The following is a 27,199-nucleotide window of genomic DNA, read 5'->3' as shown; positions in this document are numbered from 1 at the left end:
CAACGCATGCCATTACAACACATTATAAGGTAAGTAATGGATATTTTTTATTATTTGGGGTACATGGGAATAGCAATTTTTACTCCTACACTATCCAACACTTTCTCTACTGTTGCACTTACTGAAGAGGGAATGGTATTTTTAAAAAATGTGTTGTAATAGCATGCGTTGTTAAAACATTTAATGTAATGGTCGTTGTGATGTAAAAACTGCATTGTAAAAGCATGTATTGTAATTGTATGCATTGTAACGTCATATATTCAATGAAGGAGGCCTCCTGTTACACTTCGGTTTGTTTATATCATACTATTTATACCCTTTGACTGGCACCAGAGGACAAAACTCTTTTGACCCTCTCAGATACTCCTAGTAACCGCAGACTGTTCTGCCAGACCCTATTCGCTAAAGACCAGTGGTTCATTCCAAGGCAACCACACTTTTCTGCGACATAATACAGATGTACCTTCCTAGTCCACCCCACCTCACATGTCTCCAGCAGTGCCTAGTGCGCAAAGACCTGAGCTTTACCTGCCACATGTTGAACTCCTTATTATAGGTTGGCTGGTCACACCGCTGAGCAAAACAGCACTTTCTAAACAAAATGAAAGGTTTATGGTTCAATATTGTAAAACATTACCAATGACTAGATTCACCAGATTTTATTTATTTATTTTTATTTTGAAGGTTTAATATAGCGCGAACCAGACTCTTGTGAGTATCAGAGCGCTTTACAGGTCATCAATAAAAGCAAGATATAGTATACGAACACAGAACCAATAAAAACTACAGTCATATATACAGTCAAATAGTCGTAGAGTTTTACGTGAATTTAGCCATGAGGATAGCTTTCACTTCTCTTTTGAAGGAGGAAGTGGAAGGGTTCATTCTTGTTTCACTAGGCAAAGCATTCCAAATCCTCAGAGCCATACCAGAAAAGGACGGGTTATAAGTTTTTTTCTTGGCAAAACGTTGAGGTTGTGGGAGAAGAGTCTTGGAACTTCTGGATGCTCTGCTGCCCACAGCGAGTACCAGTTTCTTGTGGTAGAGGGCCGTGTGCGTCATGCAAGCTATTTTTAGGTGAATTCTGGCTTCAAACGGTAGCCAGTTAAGGGCTCTCAGGTCAGGGGAAATGTGAGCGTTTCTCTTACACCCAGGGATGAGACGAGCAGCTGAGTTGATCGTGGCTCTAAGCGGGGCTGTCGATGATCTTGGGAGGCCGCATAGGGTTACTGCTCCATATTCCACGTGGGGGATTACGCGGGCTTGAACTTCTTGTTTGAAGTCGTGTGCGGGCAGGAAGGGTTTCAGTTTTTGAAGGGTCTTTAGGTGAAAGTTAGCTCCATTTGTTGAGGGCTAATGTGTTTGTGCATCATTAAGTTATTGTCCAGCGTTACCCCTAGAGATTTCGCTGAGTCGACTATGAGCTGTTGTCCATTGAGAGCTGTTAGGTACTTCATCCAATCCAGGATAGTGTGAGTTTTGTTAGGGGGAGCGATTAAAAGGAATTCCGTTTTGAGGGACTTAAGTTTCAGATGGTTTTCAGCCAAACAAGTTTTTTTTTTTGTAGTGTGGTGTTGAGCGATTTGATGTCATCCAGTGGGTGTATCTTGATGTATATCTGGGCGTCGTCTACATACATGTGGAAGTGTATCTTGGTGAGGCTGAGAAGATCAGTAAGAGGTTCCATGAAACGTTTGAACAAGGTGAGTGAAAGGGAGGAGCCTTGTGGAACTCCTAGTGTGACTGGCATAGGGTTGGACAGGGATTGGTTGACCTTGAATCTTTGGGATCTATTTTGGAGGAAGGAGGCGAACCAGTTAAATACATTTTCAGACATTCCCATTTTGTGTTTCAGGAGATTAAGTAGGTTGTCGTGTTTGACGGTGTCAAAAGCTGATGACAGATCGAGAAGAATTAGTAGACAGGCTTCAATTTGGCCGAGGATTTTTAGAGCGTCATCTAATATGTGTTTCATGGCTGTTTCAGTGCTGTGATTTGCTCTGAAGCCTGATTGAAATTGGTTCAACAAGTTGAATCGATCAATGTGACTGTTCAGCTGTGTATTAACACATTTTTCCAGGTGTTTGGCTAACATAGGGATGTTAGAGATCGGATGATAGTTATTAGGGTCCGACGGGTCCGCATTAGTTTTTTTAAGGATAGGCGAGACCTACCCAGTTTTCAGGATGTCTGGAATGGATCCTTGAAGGAGGGATGTGTTAATGATCTTGGTCCAAATGGGTAATATGAGAGGAATGAAGTCTTTTAGGTAGTTCGCAGGGAGCGGGTCAGAGAAGTGATTGGAGGTCTTCAGTGTGTTTAGTGTCTTTAGTATGGTGTCTTCGCAGTAAGTGTTGAAGTGGGACCAAGTTGCATTGTTTTTTAGTTTAAATAATGAGCGGTCAGTCGCAAGTGCAACAGCCAGGGGCAGTGATGGGCTCCTTTTCAAGTCTGAGATGGATATTAGGTACTTGAGTAGATCTGATTTAATGCATTCTGTCTTAGAGGCGAAGAAGGAAGCAAATTCATCACAGTTGGTAAGAGAGAGAGGGCTGGCGTTGAGGACAATAGGTAGACTCTTAGTTTGGGTTTGATAAGATCGAATAGCTTTTTGGGGAGATTCTTAGCTAGGTCTAGTTGAGACCTGAAGAAATCGGTATGGGATTTTCTAATCTTTCTAAAATAAGCGTTTCTGGAAGTTCTTAGAAGTTTGAGGAGGTCGGCTGAGAGTGTAGCTCTCCAGCATCGTTCAATTACTCTAAGCGAGCGTCTGTCATCATTCAGCCTCCCATCATACCATGGTTTTGAGTCTTTTGCGGTTGTTCTTTTCAGTTGCAATGGGGCAAATTTGTCAGACCCTGACAATGGTCAGGTTTTCCGGGGGGCAAAGAGGGTTTGAGTTAGCTAAGGCTGAAAAGTCCGATCCTACGTTTTTCAGGTTTCTCTTCCAGATCTTAGATCTCAGGGGTTGTGTGGGGAGTCATTTGAAGGTTTTCAGGACTTGGAAAGAAATGACATGATGGTCAGACCAGTCGCAAGGTAGTATCGAGTCGAGGAGTGTGGAGTCCGCTTTGGAGATAATTAGGTTGAGAGTTGCACCCTTGTCGTGAGTAGGGCTGTTGCATATTTGGTTGAGATCGAGGTCTGTGAGGAAGTCTTTGAGGCTGTTTACCTGTGGAGAAGTGTGGCTCACTGGTTAGAGGAGGCAGACCCGGACGCTGAGATCAGGCCCGGGACCAGGGTTCAATTCCCGACGCGGCAGGGTCTTGAGCCCAAAATGTCCACGGACTCGGTAATTCTCGCTTCGGTGCCTACTTGAATCACAGGTTCACACTCTGCAACTCTGGGCAATAGCTTGCTTAATCTCCACAACGGCTCCCTGCGGCGGGATGCCTGGCTTTCACCTTGGGGATACCCAGTAGGGGCTATCTCACAGGGAAAAACCAAGATGGGTTCCCAATGCAAAGCGCTTTGAGACCTGGCGGTGATATTGCGCTATATAAAAATCCATCCATCCACCCAGGGTCATTTTGGTCGTCCCAGTGAAGGTTCAAGTCCCCTGAGAAAATTTGCTTAATAAGACGGTTGTCATTTGATGTTAGAATGTCCATGAAGTGTTCTATGTAAGTGAGGTTATTTCCCAGAGGATGGTAGAAGGAGTGTAGCGAGCATATTTGTTTGTTGTTGTTGGCGATGTTTAAGCATAGGTATTCGCAAGATGCAATAGCGGGGGCATTGGAGTTGGTCACTGTTAGGTTGATGTGGTGTATGCAGGCTATCCCACCGCCAGGCCTGTCGGTTCTGTCAAGTCTGGTGATGTCATAGTTAGGGGGTAGGAAGATGTCCATGATGGGAGTAGATTATTTGTTCATCGCCTCAGCCTTCTTCAGTAACACATCCATGCATACCCCCATCTGCCTTTTATAACAGACTACTCGTTATTACATCCTTTACAATTATAATCAGTCTTTAAACAATTATTACATCCTCCACAAATAATATCAACTTTAAACACTAGTCTTTTTCGACACAGTGATCCAACCTAAACATTTGAGAGCTCTACATGCCTAAAATGTATTCTTCAGAGCAGTGTGGACACTGCCAAACCAGAGTTTGGTAGTCTGGCCTAAGTGCATTCACAGTGTGAGCTGCTCTGAAAGCTCTTTACAGTGTTGGCAAATGTGAAAATAGTACTATGCTACACGATCCACAATGCACGGATGTGTATTTAATAATAACTCCTAAACAACTTTGAGGAAATTGGTTTGGCAGATACTGCTCTTCATTACATTAAAACCTTCCTATTAATAACACGTGTGCTGCTTCCAACAGCTTCGGCCTACCTGGACGAATACCTCCTCTGTTGGCTGTCCATTTTAATACTTATTTTGTCCTTTGACGGAACCTGTCACACCACATGGTGTATCTTTTTTAATTATACTGATGATAGTAATTGGGCCATGTTTAGGTCTCGCCTTCGCAGCGCACATGCGCTGCATAGGAAAAAGACCTTTTGAAATCAACTCGTTTTTCGCCCTAAAAACGTGCACACGTTGCATTGCTTCTAATGGCACGCATGCACGTTTGGCGATTTCCTTGCGGGAGCGAGCTCGACACCATATGATTGTAATTAACTTGCAAATATATGGTGCCCCTGCTCGCTCCCGCAAGGGAAACGCTCTGCGAGTCTTTTAAAAACTTTTTTTTAAACTTTGAAACTAAGCGCGCGCTGCTCCACGGACACCACGCTCGGTTTATTGATATATTTCTTAACTTTAGCACTGAGTGCAGCACCCACTTCAAGGACACCACGCTCAGTGTTGAAGTTAAGAAATATATAAAGAAACCGAGCGCGGTGTCCGTGAAGCGGCGTCCGTTCAGTTTTAAACTTAAGCATTTGCAATGAAATCAGACAGATTATATTGCAAATGCTTGTTTCTATTACCTCTGTAAATAAACACTGAAAATTGTGTTCCTAATGGAGCTTCCTGATGGATGTATTGTATGACATCTTCTATCAGGGTTAAAGTCTAGCTATTTTTTTGACCTCTAATGTAAAGGTGAACTGCAAGACCCAGAAGGCAGAGCGGTGCTGCCTAAAAATAAAGGAGTGGCTCGGCCCCACATGACGTGGGTGGCACTTTAGTAGCTATGCACTCACAAAAAGCATAACAACGTTGGCAACCCTTAGGATTGCTTCTGAATCAAAATGCCATGAGGTTTTGAACTGACAATTAGTAATGGAATGGGATTGTCAACGCCTCCTACACACCGATTATGCAGCTTCTGAATAAAGCATTAAACTAAACTTATTTGAACTCTCGTATTGGCAGCTGCAGTTGTTATTTCGGAATCTGTTTGACTGTAATCCATTCACTGGCGCCCGACCGCCTCTCATCCCTCTTTTAGAGCTCTGGCCAGATGCTGCTTCTTGCAACACATGATTTGAACCCAGACAGTAAAGTTATTCAAACCGTTTTTATCTTGGTTCTTCGCCTCGAGCCGAATATGGACCTAGTGACGTGTTCGACATTTGAAAGTGTTCAACGGGCCACTGGTATGATCCAACGTGTTCTCTTGTTGGAGACTGAAGCTGTTTGTCTTAATTGCTCATGTTAAATTGTAATGTTTACTTAGTATGAAAACGTTTGCTATAAAGATAGACAACAAACCCGACTGAAAAAGCATGCCCAAATATTTGCCGCAGCGCACTGTCTCAACCTTGCTCAGACTCCGGTCTGCAGGGGCTTACCTTTTGGGGTGTTACACCCCTGTGATATTCTGTATCTTTTTCATTACATGGACATTTATGGAATTGTAATATGTAATTGTTAGAATATTAGAATGTTATATGAGTCATTCACTGTGTCATCCACTGAGCTCATGGTGTTCTAGTGGAGCTTTGAAGATAAACTAAGGAGTTACTGTTTATGCTTGGGTGCTGTTGGATGGGATCCTTTTTGGAGAATTAGCTGAAGAATATTCATCATTAATGTGTCCTGAATTTATCATCAAGAACACTTCACTGGCGTAGTCGGCAGGATCCTAACACAGAAGATTGGTGAGGCATTTTATGAATTTTCTTAAGGATTTGAAGAATTCAAGCCTTCATTTTCATCAAAGTGACTTTATAAGAACTTAAATATTTAAATCATCTGAGTTACTTTCAACTTTTCTTTAAACTGGATTTAAGAGAAATTTAAATCTCATACATTTTTAGAAAAATGCTGGAGGTTGATATGAAGATCTTCTAGTAAACATTGTAAAGGGAAAACGTAATGGTAATCCAAGCAACCGTCCATCTAAAGATGAAGAGAGAGTTAGAGGTCATAGTTCATTGAGGGTGCATAAAGCATATCTTGCTGATTATGTATAGGATTATTGTAATCATTTTAAATGTTGGTATATTATTTGTTTTGTTTGTGTAAAGGAGGGAGGTATGTGATCTTCTGTATCTTTTTCATTACATGGACATTTATGGAATTGTAATATGTCATTGTTAGAATATTAGAATGTTATATGAGTCATTCACTGTCATCCACTGAGCTCATGGTGTTCTAGTGGAGCTTTGAAGATAAACTAAGGAGTTTATGCTTGGGTGCTGTTGGATGGGATCCTTTTTGGTGAATAAACTGAAGAATATTCATCATTAATGTGTCCTGAATTTGTCATCAAGAACACTTCAACCCCCTAATGTATTTCTGATAAATCGCTGGGTAGAGGTGCTTTTAGTCGAGTATGATGAGGTGTGTACTTGATTTCACCAGGAGTTTTGTACATACACACAGACCGAAAAGCACACACGCACACTCTCCCTCTGTTTTGAAAGTCCTCAAAAATATTGGTTATTTTACAAAATATTGTTTTCTTGCGCTTAGTACTCATAACAATCCGCATTCCTCTCCCTTTCAGTATCCCTTAGGCCCTCTCATGCATCCTGCTTGTTCTATGTATTTTAACATTATATGTCAGCGTGAATGTTTGAAAATATGAAGCCAACCCCCCAAAATAAAATCTTACTGAGCATTCTATGCCCATGCCGGTCTGCAGTGGGTGCTTTGGGATTATGTTGAAAGTCCACAGACTGCTGGAAGCACCAGGGTGCGCTCAATGTCAGAAGGTGCTCTATAGAAGGGGCAGTGATGGTGTAACACCTGCAAAATGGTAACCTGCACTTTCACTATCAGGAACTTGCCCCAAAATGGCTACAACTTGAGCTAGAAATTTCCACTTATCTAAAATATATGCAGAGGGATCTCTGACTTCACCTAGAGGAGTATGCTCTCTCACCTAATGCTACTGGCGTTTGAAACCATTTCATACTTTATGGAGTGCTTACATTGCAATGCATGAATGTCCCAAAGGCGAGACCTATTGGCTATGCCAATGCTTGTTAGTTTAGTGGATGGTCTTACAAATGTTCTGCCAGCCTTACGACGGTCCGCCATCCAACTTTAGAGTTTTCTCTGCTGTGGTAGGGAATTTTCACCAAAGTGCTCTCATCGACCCAGCAGGAGTACTTTCTTTCACAATAAACTGTAATGATGCACAGGCCTCCTTTTCATGGTGCATCACGGCAGCTGGAAATCATTCATGAAAAATGTAAGATTTGGACCAGGTACCCTGTGTCAGGAAGGGGTTGTGGAACATGGAAGGCAGGAGATATGTGCAGGGTGGAAGTTTTTGCTTCACAATTATGGAAATTCAGCTTTTTGTTGTCTGGTGATCAACAAATCATGGGATGGACCAGCTATGAGTACCAACAGATTTTGAAAAAGATCCATAACCTACATAGAAAGGGATAACCTTTGGTAACAGAACTTGTCAAGGGCTGAACTCAAATGTTGCTCTGTATTCTCCTTTGCAAGATTTGTCGGGGAAAGGGCACCCCTTTACTGAAGCCACAATATAGGCAATGGCTTAAACATGAAGGGCTGATGGGTGTCCAAAGTGAAAAGCATTGGTATAAACTGCAAAAAAACAATTAATCATAGATAACTATATGAGTGCTATAGGAAGGGCCAGCAAGCAGTAATTCAGATCAGTTCAGGAGAACTCACAAGGACCTGAAGGACAGAAGAGGCCAACTCTAAAAGAGCAAACCAGCAGACTCCACAATGATTCATAACAATCTGTACTGGACTTGTTTCTAATTATATGTAGAGAGGCAATAATTAAGTACAAACTAGTTAAATTCAAGTCAAGTCAAGTCAAATGTACCTTTATTACGGCCAACATGGCCCAGAAAGTGCACAATTTACAACAAATTGACACGTAAATTTTTTCAAAAACATTAAAATCAAGAATAAAAAGAAGCTCATGGCATATATACAGTTTAAGATGAATAAAACATGTTGATTAAAAAGTGGGGTCAAAATTGTGTCTTCCTCCCTGACTCGTTACACAGCAGCATAAGGTTTTATTTCAAAGTGCGAGGTGATTATACAAAATTCATTTACTCTTTTGTTCTTCCCCTTGTTATGCTTTTCCTTCCAACCAAAGCCAAATAGTGAAAACAAGGAAGTTCAGTAGCTAGTTCTTAACTGCTAGGACATTTGGAAAATTAAGAAAGACCCTTCTTGTGCACCACATTGAGAACAGAAACCCCGCCACAGAGTAGACAATAGGGTTGCTCGGATCACATTTCAGTATCCTAAATGTTTCAACACAGGACCCCCTGCCTAGGTTTCTACATGTCTGGGCTAACCATCTCCTTCTCATTTTGTTATAGCCCGGACATGCGAAAAAAACATGAAGCTCGGATTCCTCAGAATGGTCACAAGCGGGGCACCTGGACTCATTTTGAATTTTCCATTTAGAGGTCATGCAGCGCAGAGGCAAAACCCCAAATCTGAACTGCAGATAGAGTTTTCTAGCTGCCGGGGATTTGATTAAATCAAGAACTCTTTCAAAGACGGGGCTGTCCTTGATATCCAAGAAGGTTAAGGTTGTTTTGCCTATATTGGAATTAGAATTTAACAAGGCCATCCTATAGTTCTTGTAGGTAATTTTTAGTTGTTTCTTAGAAATTTGGGAACAAGCTACCTCCGGGTCAGACGAACATTCCCCCAAACCCATATCAGCTAATAGATGTTTAATATGAGAGAGCCAAGGAAGCCTAGCAGCGCCCCTAATTTCTAGACCTTCAGACAGTTCCTCTCTGTAGGTGATGCGTTCCGGGGTCGACCATAAGCGGAACCAATATAAACGGGGTCTAAGACATAGCACAGCCTCTAGATCCATTAAACCCAGATCTAAATGGAGAGGGACTAGAGGGGTGCTACGCGGTAATTTAATGAGATTCCTAATATATTGGTTTTCTATCTGCAGTAAGTGCCTAGACCTGCAGTCTCCCCACAGTTCTGCCCCATACAATGCACCCCCGCATGCCTGGACCTTATAAATTTCCAGTGCCGGGCTGATGGCGCTTCTATTGGAGTTATTGAAAACCTTCAGAATACCCCCTGTAGACTGAGCTAATTTTAGTGTTGATTTCCCTATATGTGCCCCCCAGTCCATTGTGTCAGTGATTGTAATGCCTAGATACGTGAATGATGTTACTCTTTCTAAGGGTACATTATTTAATAAAGGGTTTGGACGAGTGCTCTTCGGTTTATTAAAAACCATGAATTTGGTTTTCTGGAGGTTGATCTCTAGCCCTCTATCCTCACAGAACAGTTGAAATTTGTCCAACACCCTTTGAAGCCCCATAGGGGATTTTGATACCAAGAGCGTATCGTCGGCAAACATCATAGCCGAGATTTTTTTTAAGGCTAGTTTGGGGGCATCTAAGTTTTTTTCCTCTGCCAACACTTTGATCAAATCATTTATATAAAGGCTGAATAGTGTCGGGGCGAGTACTCAACCTTGGCGCACACCTCGTTCAATCGGTATCGGGGCCGATAAATTGCCACCCTTACCAAATCTAATTTGTGCAAAGGTGTTTTCATGCAGACATTGTATAAGGTGTACTAGGTATGCCGGGGCCCCCAGCTCAAGTAAGACGGACCAAAATTTTGACCTGGGCACCAGGTCAAAAGCTGACCTCAGATCAACAAAAATCAGGTACAAGCTTCCCCTCTCAAGACAAACCGTCTTCCAAAGGAGTAGCTGGAGTCTTAGGACCTGATCTATGGTAGACAGTTTTTCCCTGAATCCTGCCTGGAGCGGAGGGAGAACACTCTCATCGTCCATCCAGGATTGGAGTCTCAGTAATAGGACTCGAGCAAAGATCTTTTGTGGGATGTCTATCAGACTAATTGATCTGTAATTGCTTGGCAATAGAGGGGACCCCTTCTTGAAAATGGGAATTATTTCTGCCCCTTTCCAACTTATGGGGATTTTCATGCCTGCCAAGATTGCATTAAAAATAACCCACAGGTAGGGGGCCCAAATTTCTGGCTCACTCCTAAAGAGATCCCCCAGGATTTTATCTAAACCAGGGGCTTTACCTGGGGCTATTTTCTCTATTGCGGCCTTTACTTCCTGCATGGTTATATTAGGGGCCTGGGTATCAACCCAATGATCGCCGCATCGGGAGGAATCTGTGTTCTCAGTATCTTTGTATAAAGATTCAAAATGTACCCGCCAAGCCTCTTCTCCCAGGGTCGGTTCAATTGCTTTTCCGGGAGCCAATGTACCCAGATTTACAATTCCCCAGAAGGTCCTCATATCCCTTTCTCCAAGAGAAGTTTTTAATAAGTCCCAATTTTCCAGTTCCCACCTGTGTTTAGCTCCTTGGACAGCCTCTTTATAGGCCCTTCTATGAATTTTAATTTGGGTACGGTCATTTGATTTGATCGAGGCCACCAGTGAGCGTTTAGCTTTCCGGCAAAATGAATTATACCATGGGTGGGGCACAGGTCTGCTAGGTTTAGTTGGTTTACTTGCGAAGAAGAAATCTAGTATTATTTTGTTTAGTTTTTCGAGATTTTTCTCAATCGCCTCTTTTTCCATACAGTTCCTGTCAGAATTGGATAGGGTAGAGGCCTCAAGAAGCACCGGTAGAAGTGTGCCATAAAGGGTACCCATGTTTTCTTGGGATTTTACAAAATTGACCCATCTTACACGCCTTCTGCAATTAGATTGTATTTTCCCCTGGTCCTTGTGAGAATCGATGCAATATGGTACAATAGGAGTGACAAGATGGAGGTCGACTACTAATGCATCATGATCGCTATCGATGCGGGGGAGTATTTTAAAATCAACCATCCTATCCCAGTGAATAGTATTTACCAGGATGTAATCCAGTATAGACACACGGTTTTTACTATGGAAAGTAGTGGCAGATGATGTATCAGAATGAGATCTACCATTGCATGCTCTCATTGAATGTTTTAAAAAGATGCAATTCATCTGAATTACCTGAGGTGTCCATTTGGACACTGGAGGGCAACCAGATTCCGGGATTTTGAGGAGGGAATCCTCCTCAGAGATGACGTCGCAATTCAGGCCTTCTAGGGGCTCGAATTGACAATTGAAGTCCCCTCCTAGTAAGACCATATTTTTAACTGGGGTGCTGGATAGAACTGTATCCAGCTCCTCAAGGGTAGGAGACTCCTTGCCTCTCAGGGTAGGTCTTGAATAAACATTAATTAATGTGATGGGGCTGTGCGATGGAAACAACAGCTGTACGCATAGAATATCCTTGGAGGATGTGTCTATTTGAGCTGCCTTACAGCCGAGATGAGCACTCACCCATATAATTCGACCTCCCGACGGTCTTCCTACACCCGCGTGGGTAGCTGGGATATAGAAATTAGCAAACCCTTACATGGTGACTTCATCTCTAGCCCACGTCTCTTGTAACATGCAGATATCATGTTCTGCAATGAGTGATCTCCACTCCGGGTCATCCAATTTGCTATTAATGCCTGCTACATTCCAGGACAGGATTTTTGTGGTGTCTCTGCTATGTGTGCTTGTGTTAAAAGAGTCAGATGCCTCGGAATCACAGTTGTTGGGTCCTATGTTTAAAGATGCCTGTGCAGCTACCTTCTCTATGCTGCTCTGAGCTGAGTAGCTAAGAGGGTCAACTAGCGGGGTGAGCTCATCCCCTGTTGAGGTACTGGGTCGGGAACCTCTCAAGTACTCTCCGCCCAGAACTGCCACCCTAGGGGAGTAGGATTTAAGTGCGGACACCCCGGTGTCAGAATCTGCTGTAATTTCCAGGATCCCTTCCTGTGTTGCTGTGGGGACTGCCAACTGTCAATCTACCCCCTCCAGGTGTCTAAACCTATTGGAGGTAGGTATGTTGAAAGTATGTCGATGTGTCCAGTATTGGTCATTATTAGAGGGAGAATAATTAGGCTCGGGGGATCTCCACCTCATGCGGGTACCATGCTGGTACCTTGGTGGTACTGCTAGGGGGGGGGGGGGGGGAGGTGTAGAAGAAACCCAAGGGTAGTAATAAGATGTTGTCCCGGTTCTGCCCTATCACAGAGGCTAAAGTTCTTTTAGTGACATCAGGATTCTTAAAATTGATAACTATACAGTTTCCATAGATGTCTTTCCGGCGCTGACCAATCCACCCTACCCGTCTAGTGGTTAGAATTTCTTCAGGGCTTTCATAGCAGAAATCGCTGTGGTTGGATAACCAGTGCAAGCATTTATTCTTTAGCTCTTGATGGGATTCTGTCTGCCCCTTTCTTATCTCAGGTATCCCTGCCAGAATCAACACATACGTTGTTGAGGCGGGCGGTAAATTGATGTTTAGGGGTTTAGAGAATAAGTCAGATTGGTCGGACAGAGAACCTGCTGCTGGTTGGCTTATTCCGACAATCTTTGTAGTTTCCCCTGCCCCGTCTATTGCTGTGTGTTTGGCCTTTTTCCCCTTTGCTTGAATTGTAGTAGGTTTATCCAGAGCTTTATCCACTGTGGACCTTGCCTGTAGTTGCGCCCCAGGGATTATATTAATTATTGGCAATAGTACTCTTCTATTCGCATTAATATTAGTATGGTCTCTAGCTTCAATACCTCTGGAATTATTTGCTTGTTAAGGCGTGCTCTTGGTGTCAGCTCCTTTTGCAATTATTAGTTTTAGACCCTCCAGGCTTTCTAGAATAGGCATCAATTCCTCCTTAACAATAACTCTTAACTGAGACTCTAGGTTTGTTACCAAGTCCAAGGCCCACCCAGGCTGTTCATCTATTAGTGCAGGACAATCTAGCCTCACATTTAGGGTTAAAGAATTTGTTAAATCCACACTTTTTGCTTGCACGTTTTTACGTTTTGCCTGCGGTTTAGCTTTAGGTTTTGGAATGGTTTTAGTTTTAGTATGTCTATCTAGCCTAAGGCGGGTCCTACTTGTCCTGGTTTCCCTGTTTGTATCTTCCACATCTGTGGGTAGATCGCTTAGCTGTTCATGCAGTGATGGGTCTAGTTCATCAGGAAATTGGGAATTCAGTGGGCTATTGGCTAGATTAGGTGTAATCCACAATCTCCTTTCCGTTCTTTCTATTTCAGTGGCTACTGCCCCCAAAGCTTTTGCTAACATCCTGTTTATTGAGGTTTGTTTCTGAATGGGTGTATGTTGAACTAATGGAGGATTTCTTTCTAGACAGACCTTTTTGCCCATTCTATAAAATACCAGAATCAAAGGGGGAATGAATTAATTAGGAATATTAATATTAAGAAATAAGCTATCTTAGGCACATTAGACTTGTATGTAACGGTAGGATGAGTCCAAGACCTTCTTTTAGATAAAATAAACAGTTTGTCCCGTAGTGGCAACAATTAGTTTATGAGCCGGTATAGTATTGACAGCACCTTATTGTCCGTTGTATCAAAGTGCTGAACGCAAGGGGGGTGGCCCAGCCCGGCCTCCCTTGGCCCCTGACGGCCACAGATGGCCCCGCCCTTGTCCCGGAATTCTCCCGCGTGCGACTCGCGGGGCGAGAGGCGTTCCCTTCTCTTAAGGCGCCTCCGGGCGCGTCGATGTCGTCACTGCGGCGCCTGGGTCTGGGGCAGCTGGGAGTTGCAGTCTTTCCCTGCTGCAGCCGTTTCCCTCACGGCGCGATGTTCAGCGTGGGGATGAAGGTGCCGTTTCCCTCACGGCGTCTGAGGCAAGGTGAGATTAGAGCTGTTTCCCTCACGGCGTGCTGCGGTGTTGCTGAGCGCTGATCTGTGCCCCCCAAGAGCGTTCGGCGCTCCCTTCTCTTAAGGTGCCTCCGGGCGCATCGATGTCGTTACTGCGGCGCCTGGGTCTGGGGCAGCTGGGAGTTGCAGTCTTTCCCTGCTGCAGCCGTTTCCCTCACGGCGCGATGTTCAGCGTGGGGATGAAGGTGCCGTTTCCCTCACGGCGTGTGAGGCAAGGTGAGATTAGAGCCGTTTCCCTCTCGCGTGCTGCGATGTTGCTGAGCGCTGATCTGTGCCACCCCTAGTAACTAGTTAAATTATACCATCCCATATGTTGCAAAGTTCCTATGACATGATCTCACTAAGGAGCGAGACGGTTAGAAGGTTTAACACTCCAACGGAGTTGATTGTTAATACCTAAACATGCCACTTGTAGTAGGTGAGGGTTGTAGTGTAGTTCCTATATTCCCAATAGGCTCTGCGCATTGGAATAATTTATCCTATAGATTTGACGTAGGACTGAGGTCGTTTAGGTCTCTATCGAATATACTAAACTTAATAGTGAGTGCCAGCTAGCTCAGAGGTCACTAGAAACTTTCTTGAATTCACAAGAAGGGATTAGTTTCTGACAACTGCATAAACATGACAACTTTTTTTCCCAAGAATAAGAAATATATCTCTCTGAGTCGTAGAAACAATAGATAAGTATTTCACTCAGTCAATCGTGCATGCTTCGTTTCAACAGAGTTGTAGAGAAATAGAGACAAGCATTTTCAATAAAAAGGTTTATTGAACAGTCTTCTTTCTCATACAAGAGAAGTGAACTGCTACAATCGTTATGCAGACTGCAAAGTATAATGCGTACAGCAAGAATAGTATTATAAAATAATACTGTAGTTTTAAGGAAACACTGTCTTTGAGGTGCCACAAAGTTAACTTTTCTAAAACTGACCTTTTAGTTTCTCTCAAACCTCCAGGAGGTAGGCTCATTATAGGATAATCCTGAGCACTGTGTGGGAGGGTGCTGCAGAACTACGTAAAGAAATCAATCACTCATTCCCCTTGGGTGGATTCCTCTCATACCTCAACATGAAGCTGGAAAAACCAGGCTGCTGTCTCCTAGGCATGTTCACTCACTTGTGTGCCTTAGAACTGGCCGCAAGGGTGGTAATGATGCTGCCCTGCATCCATGCAGCGTGCCAGAGGGGGCGGGGGGGGGGAGCACACTAGAAGGAAATGTTTCATTGTGAAGGGAGTAAGGAAAAGTCCACTCCATTCTAGAGTTGGAACCCTTTATTGTACGATGAATATTTTATGGTCACTCTTCCAGTTGTGGATACAAATAGTGAAAACTTTGGAGTCTTGTTAATAAGTAGAATTTAGTCGATGAATTTTAAACATTTGCCTTATGGAGAAGGTGAGCGTTTGCAGACTTTTAATACTTTTATATAACACACAAGTAAGGCTCCCAGTTTTCCGTTTTTACTGATTTGTACAGATAAATAAAGACTGACAACAACGTATTTCCTGTGTGTATTTACTTCTCAAAGCAGAAAAATACTGAAAATTGTGCATTTAATGCGTGACTTTCCAAGCTGTCTTTTGTGAATTCCAAGACAACAGATGATCAGATTAATAGCATGGGGAGTTAAAAAACAGGTTAAGATATCTTTAAATACAGGCATATATTAAAATACATTTCTAGTAAATTGTTAATATTTACCTGTGGGTATAGTGTTTTGCTATATTTGGTTGCTAAATTAGCTAAAACTCTAGATGCATCAAAGTATCAGTGCATGTTTATCAGTTAAATAAATGTGTAAATGTACCAATTTTGACCCCACTTATTTGCAAACCACAAAATAAATATGGATAAATACTCATAAGATGGCCTAAAAATAAATATGGATAAATACAGACAAAATTATTAAAAAACATAAATGCCATAAAACCGGAGGCTATACACACGTCACATCAGTAATAACTTTATTCTTCGCCTCCATTTCTTGACAAAGTCTCTGTCATTTAGGCGGGTACTTCCATACTATACCTGTCCAGAGAATGCTAATTACGTCTGAGTAGAGAGACCAACCTCAGAGGGAGTTGCTTGAAGGAGCACCACATATCTATGATCAGGCAAATTTATTGATGATCGTATACTAATCGATTGCCACTAGAAGGTAGGCTGCCCCTCATTTTATGTAGTAACTGGTACTATGTATACTACATATGGACATTTTCTTTGGGGTACAGTTGGGTGGGAAATTCGACAAGGAGCTTCAGCATTTAGGACCTGATGTCCAAACGAATTAGGTGGTTGCAAAATCTGTGATTTGCAAAATGACATGCTTCCTGCCAGCAATATAAGAATATGCAATATACCAAAGATACTGTGTGATTTGTAAAAGTCTTTTTGACTTACAAAGTGCCTTTGCAACACATTTCAAATTACAAAGAGGAGACAACCTGAAAGGAGAATCCTCCTCTTAGAGATTTGAAATGCCATGTGTTAAAAATGGGGGTGTCTAATTGGCAATGGTTTGCACATTTGTCCAGGTAGGGACCCTTCTACCTACTCAGGATAGGGGGGATACACACCTAAAAATAACCCCTGCTCACCCCTTTCACAGCTTGGTATGATCAGTCAGGCTTATCTCGGAGGCTGTATTTGAAATATTTGCACATAACCAACAGTAATACAGTGAAAGCACTACAAAAGGACACCACACCAGTTTTAGAAAAATAACCATTATTTTATCTGTGCAAAATAAGACGAAAAACGATAAAATCCACCATGCAGTTCTCAGAAATATCAATAAGCAAAATTAGGCTTGAAATACAGTTCCTTGGAGACGATTGTTCCGTCAGGGACTATCACAGCGTCGTGAACAACAAATTCAAACTGTTCTGGCTGACTGCAGCATCGCGGGCCAGCTATGGCGTTGGAAAGACCCTCAAAACAGTACCTATAGAAATGTAGGGCGTTGGTGACCTCTCATTGAGCTCCACACAGCCGACGGCCGCAGGCATCAGTTCCAGAGGTCAGCGAATGAGTCGTTGGGCTCTTGAAGTGTTGCAGTTCGAACTCCTCGCGGTTGAAGTTGGGAGCACCGGCGTAGGCAGGCGTCGAGGTTGAAGTGCGAAGTGCAGTGGTGTGGCGTGTAGTGCCCTCAGGTCATGGCGCAGGCAGCGCTCGGTGACAGTCATCTAGCCTTGTCGGTGAGACCAGGGCTGTGGTGCAAAGTGATGTAGGGCTTGCCACTGTGCTGGCAGGTCACGGTGCAAGCAGCGTTGTTATTGTTGCAGTAGCGCTGTCGTAAGCTGATTAACAGGATTTGATGGGGCCGGCGTCGGTAGGGCAAGGCTGCGGTGCGGTATGAGGGTGGAGCGTCGTGTAACTTACCAGCAGTGCCCTCGAACCACGGTGCAAGCAGCGGCATTGATGTTGGCATGGAGCATCGTCGTTGGTGATACTAGGGCGCGGCATGAAACTAGGTGGTGTGGAGCGCTGTGCCACAGGTCACGGTACAAACAGCTGCTTGGTGGCAGGCATCGGCGTCGGTGAGACCAGGGTTGTGGTGCGAGGTGCGGCGATGACCTCTACGGTGCCCTCTGCGGTGCCTTCATAACATAGAGCTGGCAGCGGTGTTGGTGACGGTGTTGGGCTGCTTTTTCTTCTGTTGCAGCACAAAACAAACAGTTCCCAGTGCTGGTAGCAAATTAACTTGACGTTTTTGCTGTTCCTGAGACTTCTTGAACAAGGGGCAAGCTCTACCTCGAGCCCTTGAAGAAACGTACTCAAACAAGTAGCAGAAAGTTCAGTTCAGTCCTTTCACTGCCCAAGAAAGAAGCAGCCACTGCAGGCCAACACAGCAAAGCACGCAGCAAAGTGGTAATTCCTCCTCACAGCTTCTCTTGCTCTTCTTCTTGGCATTCTTCTTGAAGTCTTTTATCTCCCTGAGACTTCCAATAGGAGGCAAGCTCTACTTCAAGCCCTTGCAGAAAATTCTAACAGTAGGATGATGAAGGTACAAATGTAAAGGACTCTTTACCTGCCCAAGACAGAAGCAGCAAGCAGCAGGCCAACACAGCAGAGCATGCAGCAAAGTAGCAGTTCTTACCGGCAGGTTCATTAGTTTAGCAGTTTTTCTTTGTTCTTCTGGGCAGAGAGTGTCTGTGCTCAGCCCAAACCAGTTCTGTCCTCTCTGGTCCTGCTTCCTATCAGGAGGAGGACACAGAATTGTGCAAGGGTGACAGGGCCTATCCAGGTGCAAGGGTAATCTCCTCCCACCAATCTAAATGCAGCCCAGATCTATTCAGCCCAGCCCTGACTCATCCAGGAAAGGCAGGCCACACCTTGACCTCCCTCCTCCCACAGTGGCTGTCTACAGTGAATGCACATGCCCAGCCCCTGTCCCTCCAAAACCAGCCATTCAATACGCAAACAAGCAGAGGCACATGGGATGTCTAAGCAAGAAAATGCCCACTTTCTAAAAGGGGTATTTTCAAACACACAATATAAAAATCATCTTTACTAAAAGATGCTTTTTTATATTCTGAGTTCAGGCATACTAAAAGCCAGCCTTCTATCTTGTCCCAGTAGAAAGTTATACAATGTTATAAATATACACCCAATCTACTCTATGAGACAGATAGCCTTTCAATAGTAAAAAATGAAATACGCTGTATTTCACTATCAGGACATGTCACACACACCAGTACAGATACACTGCACCCTGCCCATGGGGGTACCTTGGGCCTACCTTAGGGGTAACTTACATGTAAGAAAGGGGAAGGTGAAGGCCTGGCAAGCGGGTGCACTTGCCAAGTCCACAGTGGCAGGTCTGAGATACCTTTTACTGAGCTAATCCTGTGGGTAGCACAATTAGAGCTGCAGGGCCGCTAGTAGCATTTGATCTACAGGCCCTGGCACTCAGTGCACTCTACTAGTGACTTACCAGTAAATCAAATATGCCAATTATGGAAATACCAATCCATAACATACTTTTGCTGGAGAGCATATGCACTGAATAGCAGGGGTAAAGTGCCCAGAGTAATAAAACCAACAAAAACAGGGCCACAAACAACAGGCCAAAAAGCAAAACGTTTGGGATAAACCCGCTGAAAAACTCAGGTCTAACACCATGTGTAAATGATTTGCTACTGTAGTTGTGGTCACACACAAGCAGTACACACAGTTCATTTGTAAACAAAACATAAAACATATACATTTAAAATAAATGTAATTCTTTAGCTCACACCATGGTTATTTTGCAGAAATTGTTTTCCCATGCAAGAAAATTGTACATAATCCCCTGGTTTTCAGGTTAAGCCAGAAGACTTTCCGATGATACTAAGGATGCTGCCAGATTTCTTATTGATTTTGCTGCCCACTGAAATGTAGGTTATTTGTTGAATTTGCTCATATTTCTGTATAGCCCAATTACTAAGATAGCCTTCATGGCACTGATTCTTTATGCATCTGCACCCTAACATCTTTGTATTGTACCTTTTGAATGTGAGTAATAAATCCTTTTAAATTTCTACTACTACCGTGGAACCCACTTATTGAGTCTGCTTTCATGTAATTGATTGAAATTTTGAGTTGTTCCTTATCTTGGGACACATTACAACATGAAATTGAGGTTTAACACCGTTGTTGACCCATCCATCAATGGGCGTGTTCCTAAGGTAACTTTTTGGATGTACAATGTAGGGGTTCTTTGCGTCCACAACTATATCAAACAGAAGATGCACATCTGTAATAAGCCTGCATATTCCCAAAGAATGTGCCCTAGAGATTCAACTTGAGATTTAACATAATTGAATTTATTCTGAAGTGGTAGTAGAGTGTTCAGTGTTCCATACCCCAAAGGGTCACCATTGTTGCCACTTTTATTTAACATCTTCATCAGGCCTCCTTGTTCTATTGTCACATCCAAAGGGCTGAAGAGTATGTATGTATTGCTATTTACACAGCGTGAACCTAGCTAGGAAACAGAGCGCTGTATATTACAAGAGAGTTTAGGGAGTCAATCTACAAGATCATGTACATCAAAGGGGGATTACATAAATACATGTTACATTTTCAGGGACAAGGAGATTAAGTGAATTCCCCCAAATCACAAAGGGGCACATGCATCAACCAAAATATTGGTTGCAAACTGGCCGTTTTGCAGAATCGGCCTCTTTGCGCCTGGTATTTTGGCATTTGGGATGCATCAACCCAAATGCAAATTCGCAAAATAGGTAATTGCAAAATTTGCAATTACCTAAATTGCAAATGCATTTAGAGAATCGTAAATTGTGAATCCCTATTTGGGATGCAACAAGCCTTTCCTAAATGCGACTTCGCATTTAGGAAACACTAATTACCATCAACTGCAAGTTGATGATAATTTGCAAAAACTTTGAAAAAAGCACAAAAGGGCTTATTTCAAAGTGCCATGTGGCTCACATGCCAATTTCGGGGGTGCATCTGGGTGGCCTTTTGGCCCCCCTAGCACCCTTGAAAATTGCATGCACAATTTGCAAGTACCTATTTTGGTACTCGCAAATTGCGCATGCTATTCCCATTCATTCCTCTGGGCGTCTAGGCCCATAGGAATGAATGGGAAGCTATTCCTTAATTGCAAATCGCAATTTGCAATTTGCAATTAAGGAATATGTAGGAATCCCTAATATTTTAGCGAAAACTACATGCATAGGCAATTGCGATTTCATAATTGCGATTCCTTAATAATCGCAATTAAGGAATCGCAATTGCCTACCTTGATGCATGTGCCTCAAAATGTTGAGCTAAAATTCAAACCTGGGTCCCAGGTTCCAAGATCAGCAGCTCTAGCAACTAAGTCCCATCTTTGGCTGATGATACAAAGATTTGTTTAGGACACAATGGTTGTGATGACATTTTCTTTCAATATAAAAAGAGGGCTGAAATGAACAAGTGGCTTAGTGGATGACCCAAAATGGACAAAAGCTTATATGTCTATAAAAAAGGTGTTCCTACTAAACTTTGAGCCAGAAGCAAACTTTCAAAGACACCTGAACTCTTTGATCTTCCATGTGGTTTTGCAAACGCAGTACTCAGTTTAGATTTTGAGTGGGACTTCAGTTCTGCAGCCCAGATAAGTTCAGTGGTTCCTTCTTCATCTTTCAGTCTAAACGCCTGACAGCAAATAACTATATACGGTCAGGCCCTGACACAAATCTACAAGTTGGCAGTTGGCTAAAGAAGAGACTAAAATCAACCTAATGACCTGGTGCCAATTGACAGCTCTCCTATAGAAAACATCAAATTCAAAACCACACCCAATGCTCCAGAACATGGAAGAGGAAGGTTTGAGATGCCACAGACCTGCCATACAAGCTAGTGCCCACCTTCGATCTGGAACCTTATTGTGACCCATTATTTGTTCTGGGAGATTTGCAATGTAGGTTTTGGAAAGCGAAAGTGGGGGCGGGATGGGAGGGTTCTGGGTTTACTAAGATGGTTAGCTGACCTGGAGGGTCCTCCTACCTGCTCAATGCACTACAGAGCCTACTCGCGTTCAATTTATCAAATTCTGTGCAATCTCATCATATAGACATTATAAAGTGTTAGATGTTCCCAAGACAGGTCTGACACCAATTTGCCGTGAAATATCGAACATCCCTTTTAGCTGGGTAGATCATATTCTGGCTTGTGTAATCATGAAGATGTACAAGGAACGATTCAGTAAAAATTTACAGGGGGCATTTAAAAGGGAACTAAACCTCAAGATACAGGTCCTGCTAGCCAAGCAAAGGGGTGTAGCTATCAACAGCAGCAGGTACAGTTGTACCAGGGCACAGAGGTCTGAGGGAGCCCTCCGCTCTCCAATGAAGGCCCTGTTTCAATTCAAATCTGAAGTGTAGAGGCCCATGTTCCTTGGGTTGGAGCCCATCAATCTGTTTCTACATCAATGACCAACCATTTTTTGTGTACTGGGAAAATGATCCCATCACTCCCTGGCACCTCTATGCTGTGAATTTGAACAGACCAGGAGCATAAAATATGGGTCTGAAAGCTCCAGTCCAGCACATAGACTTCTACTTTTACATAAACTTACACAGCCTTTCATAGGACATCAGTCCAGGGGCTTGAGGAGAATGCTTTACGTACACAGTAAGTATTGGTTTATGTAGTGCAAACCCAGCTGTGAAGCAACGCAGTGGGTTGAGAGACAATCTAAAGGACCATGGACAGCAAGTGGTGACTGCACACATACATTTCACACACATTTAGGCATTGATAAAGTAAGCCTAGAATCACATAATTCTGAGTCTAACTGCTGAGGCCAGGATATGAAACTGGGTCCTCAGGTTCCAAAGGCTGCAACTTGAATCTCTAGACCATATCTCCTCATCAACCTGTGAGCAGTAGGTACACATTGTTATGATGGCAAGTTACTCCATGGGGGTTTGTTTGAGGTATACCATCCTGGTGTTGTGTGTATGTTGGGTATGTGTGCATCAGCCATGGGCTGCTGTAGAGCAATTAAGCAGAATGAGGATCTGGCAGGACATTTGAAACAAGGAAGACAGGCACAAACAGGGAAATTCAAGATGCAACAAAAAAGATTTTCCGATAAGAAACCATAAATCACGAATAAACACTTTTATTCACTACACTTTGGAAAAAGGCAATGGTAAGGCAGGAAGTAAGCAATTACTCAACACACAATCACTTCGGGTTCTGAGGATCTCAGTCCTATCCAGAAGTGCACTTCTAAGCAAAATGTTTATGCACAAGTGGGTGTGCAGTTCGGGCCCTTGGTGCAGGAGATGTCTCAGGATGGTGCGCAATGTAGGGCTTTAGGCCAGTGCAGTGGGCAAAATTCCACTCAATGGAAGGCTGCACGGTGGTCGTTGGAGATGTTATAATAGCTAACTGTGATCTGGCCAAGTGACATGTGGATACCAGATGTCTGGAGGGCGGGTAGTATTGGGGGAGAAGGGTAGGACAGAGGGGTCAAATGTGGAACATTTACAAAGTAACAGGTGAAGGCTGCAGACATGCTTCCTGAAACAGGATGGAATAAAAACTCAGGGCAAATGCTACACAGCAGTTTGAAATGCATCAACCCGTGTACTCATTATTTAGCCAAAAACCAATTTTTCAGTAGTCTCAAAGGTCTAGACATCCCCCAGAGGGTGAACTGCCCCAGTCATTGTGAAGTTAAGGGTTTCAATCTGTGCTCTATTTGGCAATTCAAAGAGAACTCAGAAACACCTTAAAGTCTTTCAATGACTTGCACTTGATGTAGGTTATGTATGTGAGGGAGTGACCTTTGCTAACACTGCTCTTTTGAGCAGGCTTTCCATCTTAACAGAACCTCATTATCCAAACAATCAGTCTGCAAGGTAACAGCCACTCTTTGAATATTCTCCTGTGCCTTATTTCAATAAGCACTCAACCAACTAATCTCCTGGCTGCTAATACCACCCAATGCCAACCTTTGACTTAGAGTTCCTGTCCCAACCTAGGAATCATCCTATAACCATAAAGCTTTATTACTGCGCACTACAGGTAACTAGTATAAATGTGCATTACTCATCATGAACATCTGCGGGGACTTACAGAAGCAGGATGTGGTAATGGTCATTTTCCACCCTGCATTCTATAAAAAATGGCAGACGTAAAGGTAAAGCCCAGAAGAGACTATGACACCCTTGCAGATTTAGATGCCCATTCAATCTTTTTAAGTTTTCAAATCAGAGACAGAAAGATACCCTAGCCTCCCACCAACATCCAAATCAAGATGTCAATAGCTACACTTACCACCCCTTCGCGCATGTGTCCTAGCACCAGGTCAGATTTGGTTTTCGGAAGTTGACTGTCTTGCAGCTCACGGGAGACATGGCTGTAGATCTGCTCCTCCAGACAGTGGTTGATCTGAGCCATGAGGGCATTGTGCAGCTCTCCTGGAACAACGAAAACAAGATGATCTGATTGGCTGTTGAAAAGGCTCATCCACTAAATGGTTTTCCAGTAGATGCCACTGTCAAACAAAGGGACACTGGAGTTTCCATTATTGTTTTTGCTAAAACGAATAAATAGACCTCCATTTTTAGCTTTTCTTTGCAAAATGTTTTGAGTTTTCTTTTGTTTGTCAAATAAACCATATAACACCCACAGTCGGCACAGTCAAACAATATGGAATAAAGAGGCACTGTTGAGCATTGTGTCTTTCAACAAAGAATATAATTTAGCAGCAAACACAGAGAAGGCACCTTAAGCTACATTGCAGGATGAGACCCACGTGCTATGTTTCTCCCAGGTTCAGGTAACGCCATTACTGAAGGGGGGGGTTGTTCTTTGGCCATTGACCATGGCTGGGTGTGCAAGGTTCTAAAGTAAAACCCCTGAGGTCTGCCCATCCCTCCGAGATTTTATGATGTCTTTGAGGGCATCCCGTAAAAAGATATATCAGACATTTCAGTCCATACAATGATCCATGTTTTGCTCCATCGCTCCACAGGGGGACCAGCTGTAGCCTTACACGCCTGTGCTATGTCTCTCTTTGCTACAATCTGTCCCAACCAGAGCACTGCTCTCTGATATCTATTTCCTTCTACCTCATCTGTTATGTGAAGTAGTATTAGCTTGTAGTCACTGGTATGCTCCATTCCAAGACCCCCTCCAAAGTCCCCAGCACCCGGCTGCAGAAGGGAGAGAGGTATATGCAATTCCAGAATGTGTGGACCAAATCTCCGACAGGGCTGTCGCCTTCGAGGCAGGTTCCTGAAGTGATCAAGCCCATTTGGAACAACCTATTTTGGGTGAGGTAAGTGCAGTGAAGAAGAATTAGAGGGATCAATCGGAACTGGGAATCCATTACCACATCGCTAGGGGCAGCCACCACCTCACTCCGCATCATCAAACGCTCTCAGGTCTTGCTTCCATGCCTCCTTCACCCCATCCATACATCTGGCATGTTACGAAGTTACATTCGGTATATTTCCGATAGCTTGTGTTCAGAAATATTAGTGAGTAGGAGTTTGGCTTTCAGGGAGGAAAACTCTGGAATGGTTGGTACAGACCGTACATAAGGAGTGAGTCAATTGGAGGTACCAGAAGAATTGGGTATGGTGTAGATCGAATTGTGTTTGTAGGTCATGGAAGGATTTCACGCCTCCAAGAACAGATATACCTATCATGTTCCATGTGGAAAAACTGCGGAGTGGCGCTACCTGTGGTAGGCAAGTCCCTCTCCACAGGGGGGTTTCCAAGATCAATTTTTCCAACAGTTAAAGTAAAATTTTATACTTACTAAAGAGAAGGTTTAGGAAGGGAAAAAAGGGGTGGGTGGAACCATGGAAATACAGAAGAAGTCAAAGTCATGCACAAAGAGGATAAAAAGGCACACATGAGAAGGCAATGAAATATAGAAAGGAGACTGGATTATTCAGTTTCCACAGAAGGCAGACTATAACCAAGGTTAAAAGGAGAGAGTTAAACCAGGCATTACACCATGAGTAGCGAGGAGAGTTTTACCAAAACCAGGAATAGAGGGTAGGATAATACTATGGAGACACAATACAAAAAATAGGAGAACCCCAAGTAAGGTCTATAAATTCTTGTTCACTCTTCACTTGACACTTGCTATAATTCAAACCCACCTTTATGTTCTATATTACATAATACCATGCCAAAAACAGTTTATATATTGCCTATGAAATCATTTAATTATCAAAGGACATCAGACCCTGGTACAGTTAATCAGATTCTCTAAAACCACTGCACATTAAGCAAATTCATCAAAAGGGCAGAAACCCTCTGAATGTTCCTTCACACATATTCACACTCCATCTATAAAATGAACCATGATCTGTCATGGGAGCCTACCCTGTAGGAGACTCACCAGTGACCACACACAATGGCATATCAGGGCCAATGGTGAAAGCAGGAAAAGAAGAATGGGATAAGAGAGAAAACAGAGGCATGGGACACTACAACCATCAATCTCTACTTTTTAGGAAAAAAGGTCTGCAGGAGGTAGTGAATCTCAAAATGCAAAGAGATAATTTAAGTAACTTGTCATTAAGACCCTCATTATGAGTTAAGGGCTAAACTGCGGAACCCTGTGCAAATACATGTTTGCACAGCAATTGGAATTACGAGTTGTGCGACACCTATCACATCCTCACAAGTTCCCACTGATAAAATAAAGCAGGACAAATCCGCTGAAATTTATCATGGGAAAAGACCGGAAAAAAGCAAAACATACGGAATTCGGTGTGTTAGAAACCGAAGTCATAATGGTGTGCCTGATTTTCCTGGTAAAAACTCGGAATGGAGTGATAATAGCGGTGAGAAGTGTCTTCAAGAGTTGGTTCTCAACTTCACTGGTGCTGTGCCGATTGCTAGCTACTCATATCAAATCTTTATAATTCAAAGCCCTGCGAAGGCCTCCCGCCAACAGCAATGGAGCGATGAACAAGGGTTAGCTTTTGATAAAAGTATGCAGCTAACAGTCAGCTTATTGAAGGCAACCACCTGGGACCAATGCGTTAAAAAGAAATCACAAATCCAATATGTCTGAGCCAATATGGTTATGTAACATGTCAGTACAATAGTTTATTGTTTGATAAATACATTTATTACAATAGGTATAAAACAATAATTAAGCTTTATACGCTTAGCTGCTACATTAGTATATACAAAGGATCAAAAATTCCCTTCCAAAAACGAGGTAGCCATCTTATGTGGGCAGAAGCAAGGTTACTCTAAAGTGCATACGCGTTCACAGTCCAGTGCGGGATCAGGGTATTAGGTTACTGCGATGCATAAACCCAAATAGCCCGACTGTTCGTCAGTCAAGAGGTGAGTAGTTAGGAAAAGCTCTAAGAAGAGCTAGAATGTTGCATAATGCAGGGGGATCAGGATGGCACTGATCAGAACAGGTCGTTGGTGTTTCTATTTAAAACTAATGGTTCTATGTTGCGCGTAGAGTGGTGGTTGACGGCAATAGAGTCCGTTCCAAGGCATGCTATTGGCTCTATCACCTGATTCGATGTGGTGAAACTGAGATGGAGATTGCAAAACCACCAGATCAAGGGTTCAGCGGTCGGCATCGGCTGCTTCTTTTATATTCCATTT

The 27,199-nt window shown here is 43.1% G+C and overlaps 1 protein-coding gene across 1 annotated transcript in view; it reads right to left on the bottom strand.

The window, feature by feature from the left end:
- LOC144824529 (uncharacterized) overlaps positions 1-27,199 on the bottom strand; it is a 635,171-nt gene that overhangs the window by 447,257 nt on the left and 160,715 nt on the right. The window contains exon 3 of the mRNA XM_078683590.1: positions 23,879-24,021. Within this exon, the coding sequence (XP_078539716.1) occupies positions 23,879-24,021 (143 nt within the window). The remainder of the gene's footprint in view (positions 1-23,878; positions 24,022-27,199) is intronic.

Source organism: Lissotriton helveticus, chromosome 3_1 (genome assembly GCF_964261635.1).
Source record: "Lissotriton helveticus chromosome 3_1, aLisHel1.1, whole genome shotgun sequence".
Lineage (NCBI taxonomy): Eukaryota > Metazoa > Chordata > Amphibia > Caudata > Salamandridae > Lissotriton > Lissotriton helveticus.
The sequence above is the reverse complement of the archived record's forward strand: the minus strand, read 5'-3'. Positions and strand labels throughout refer to the sequence as shown.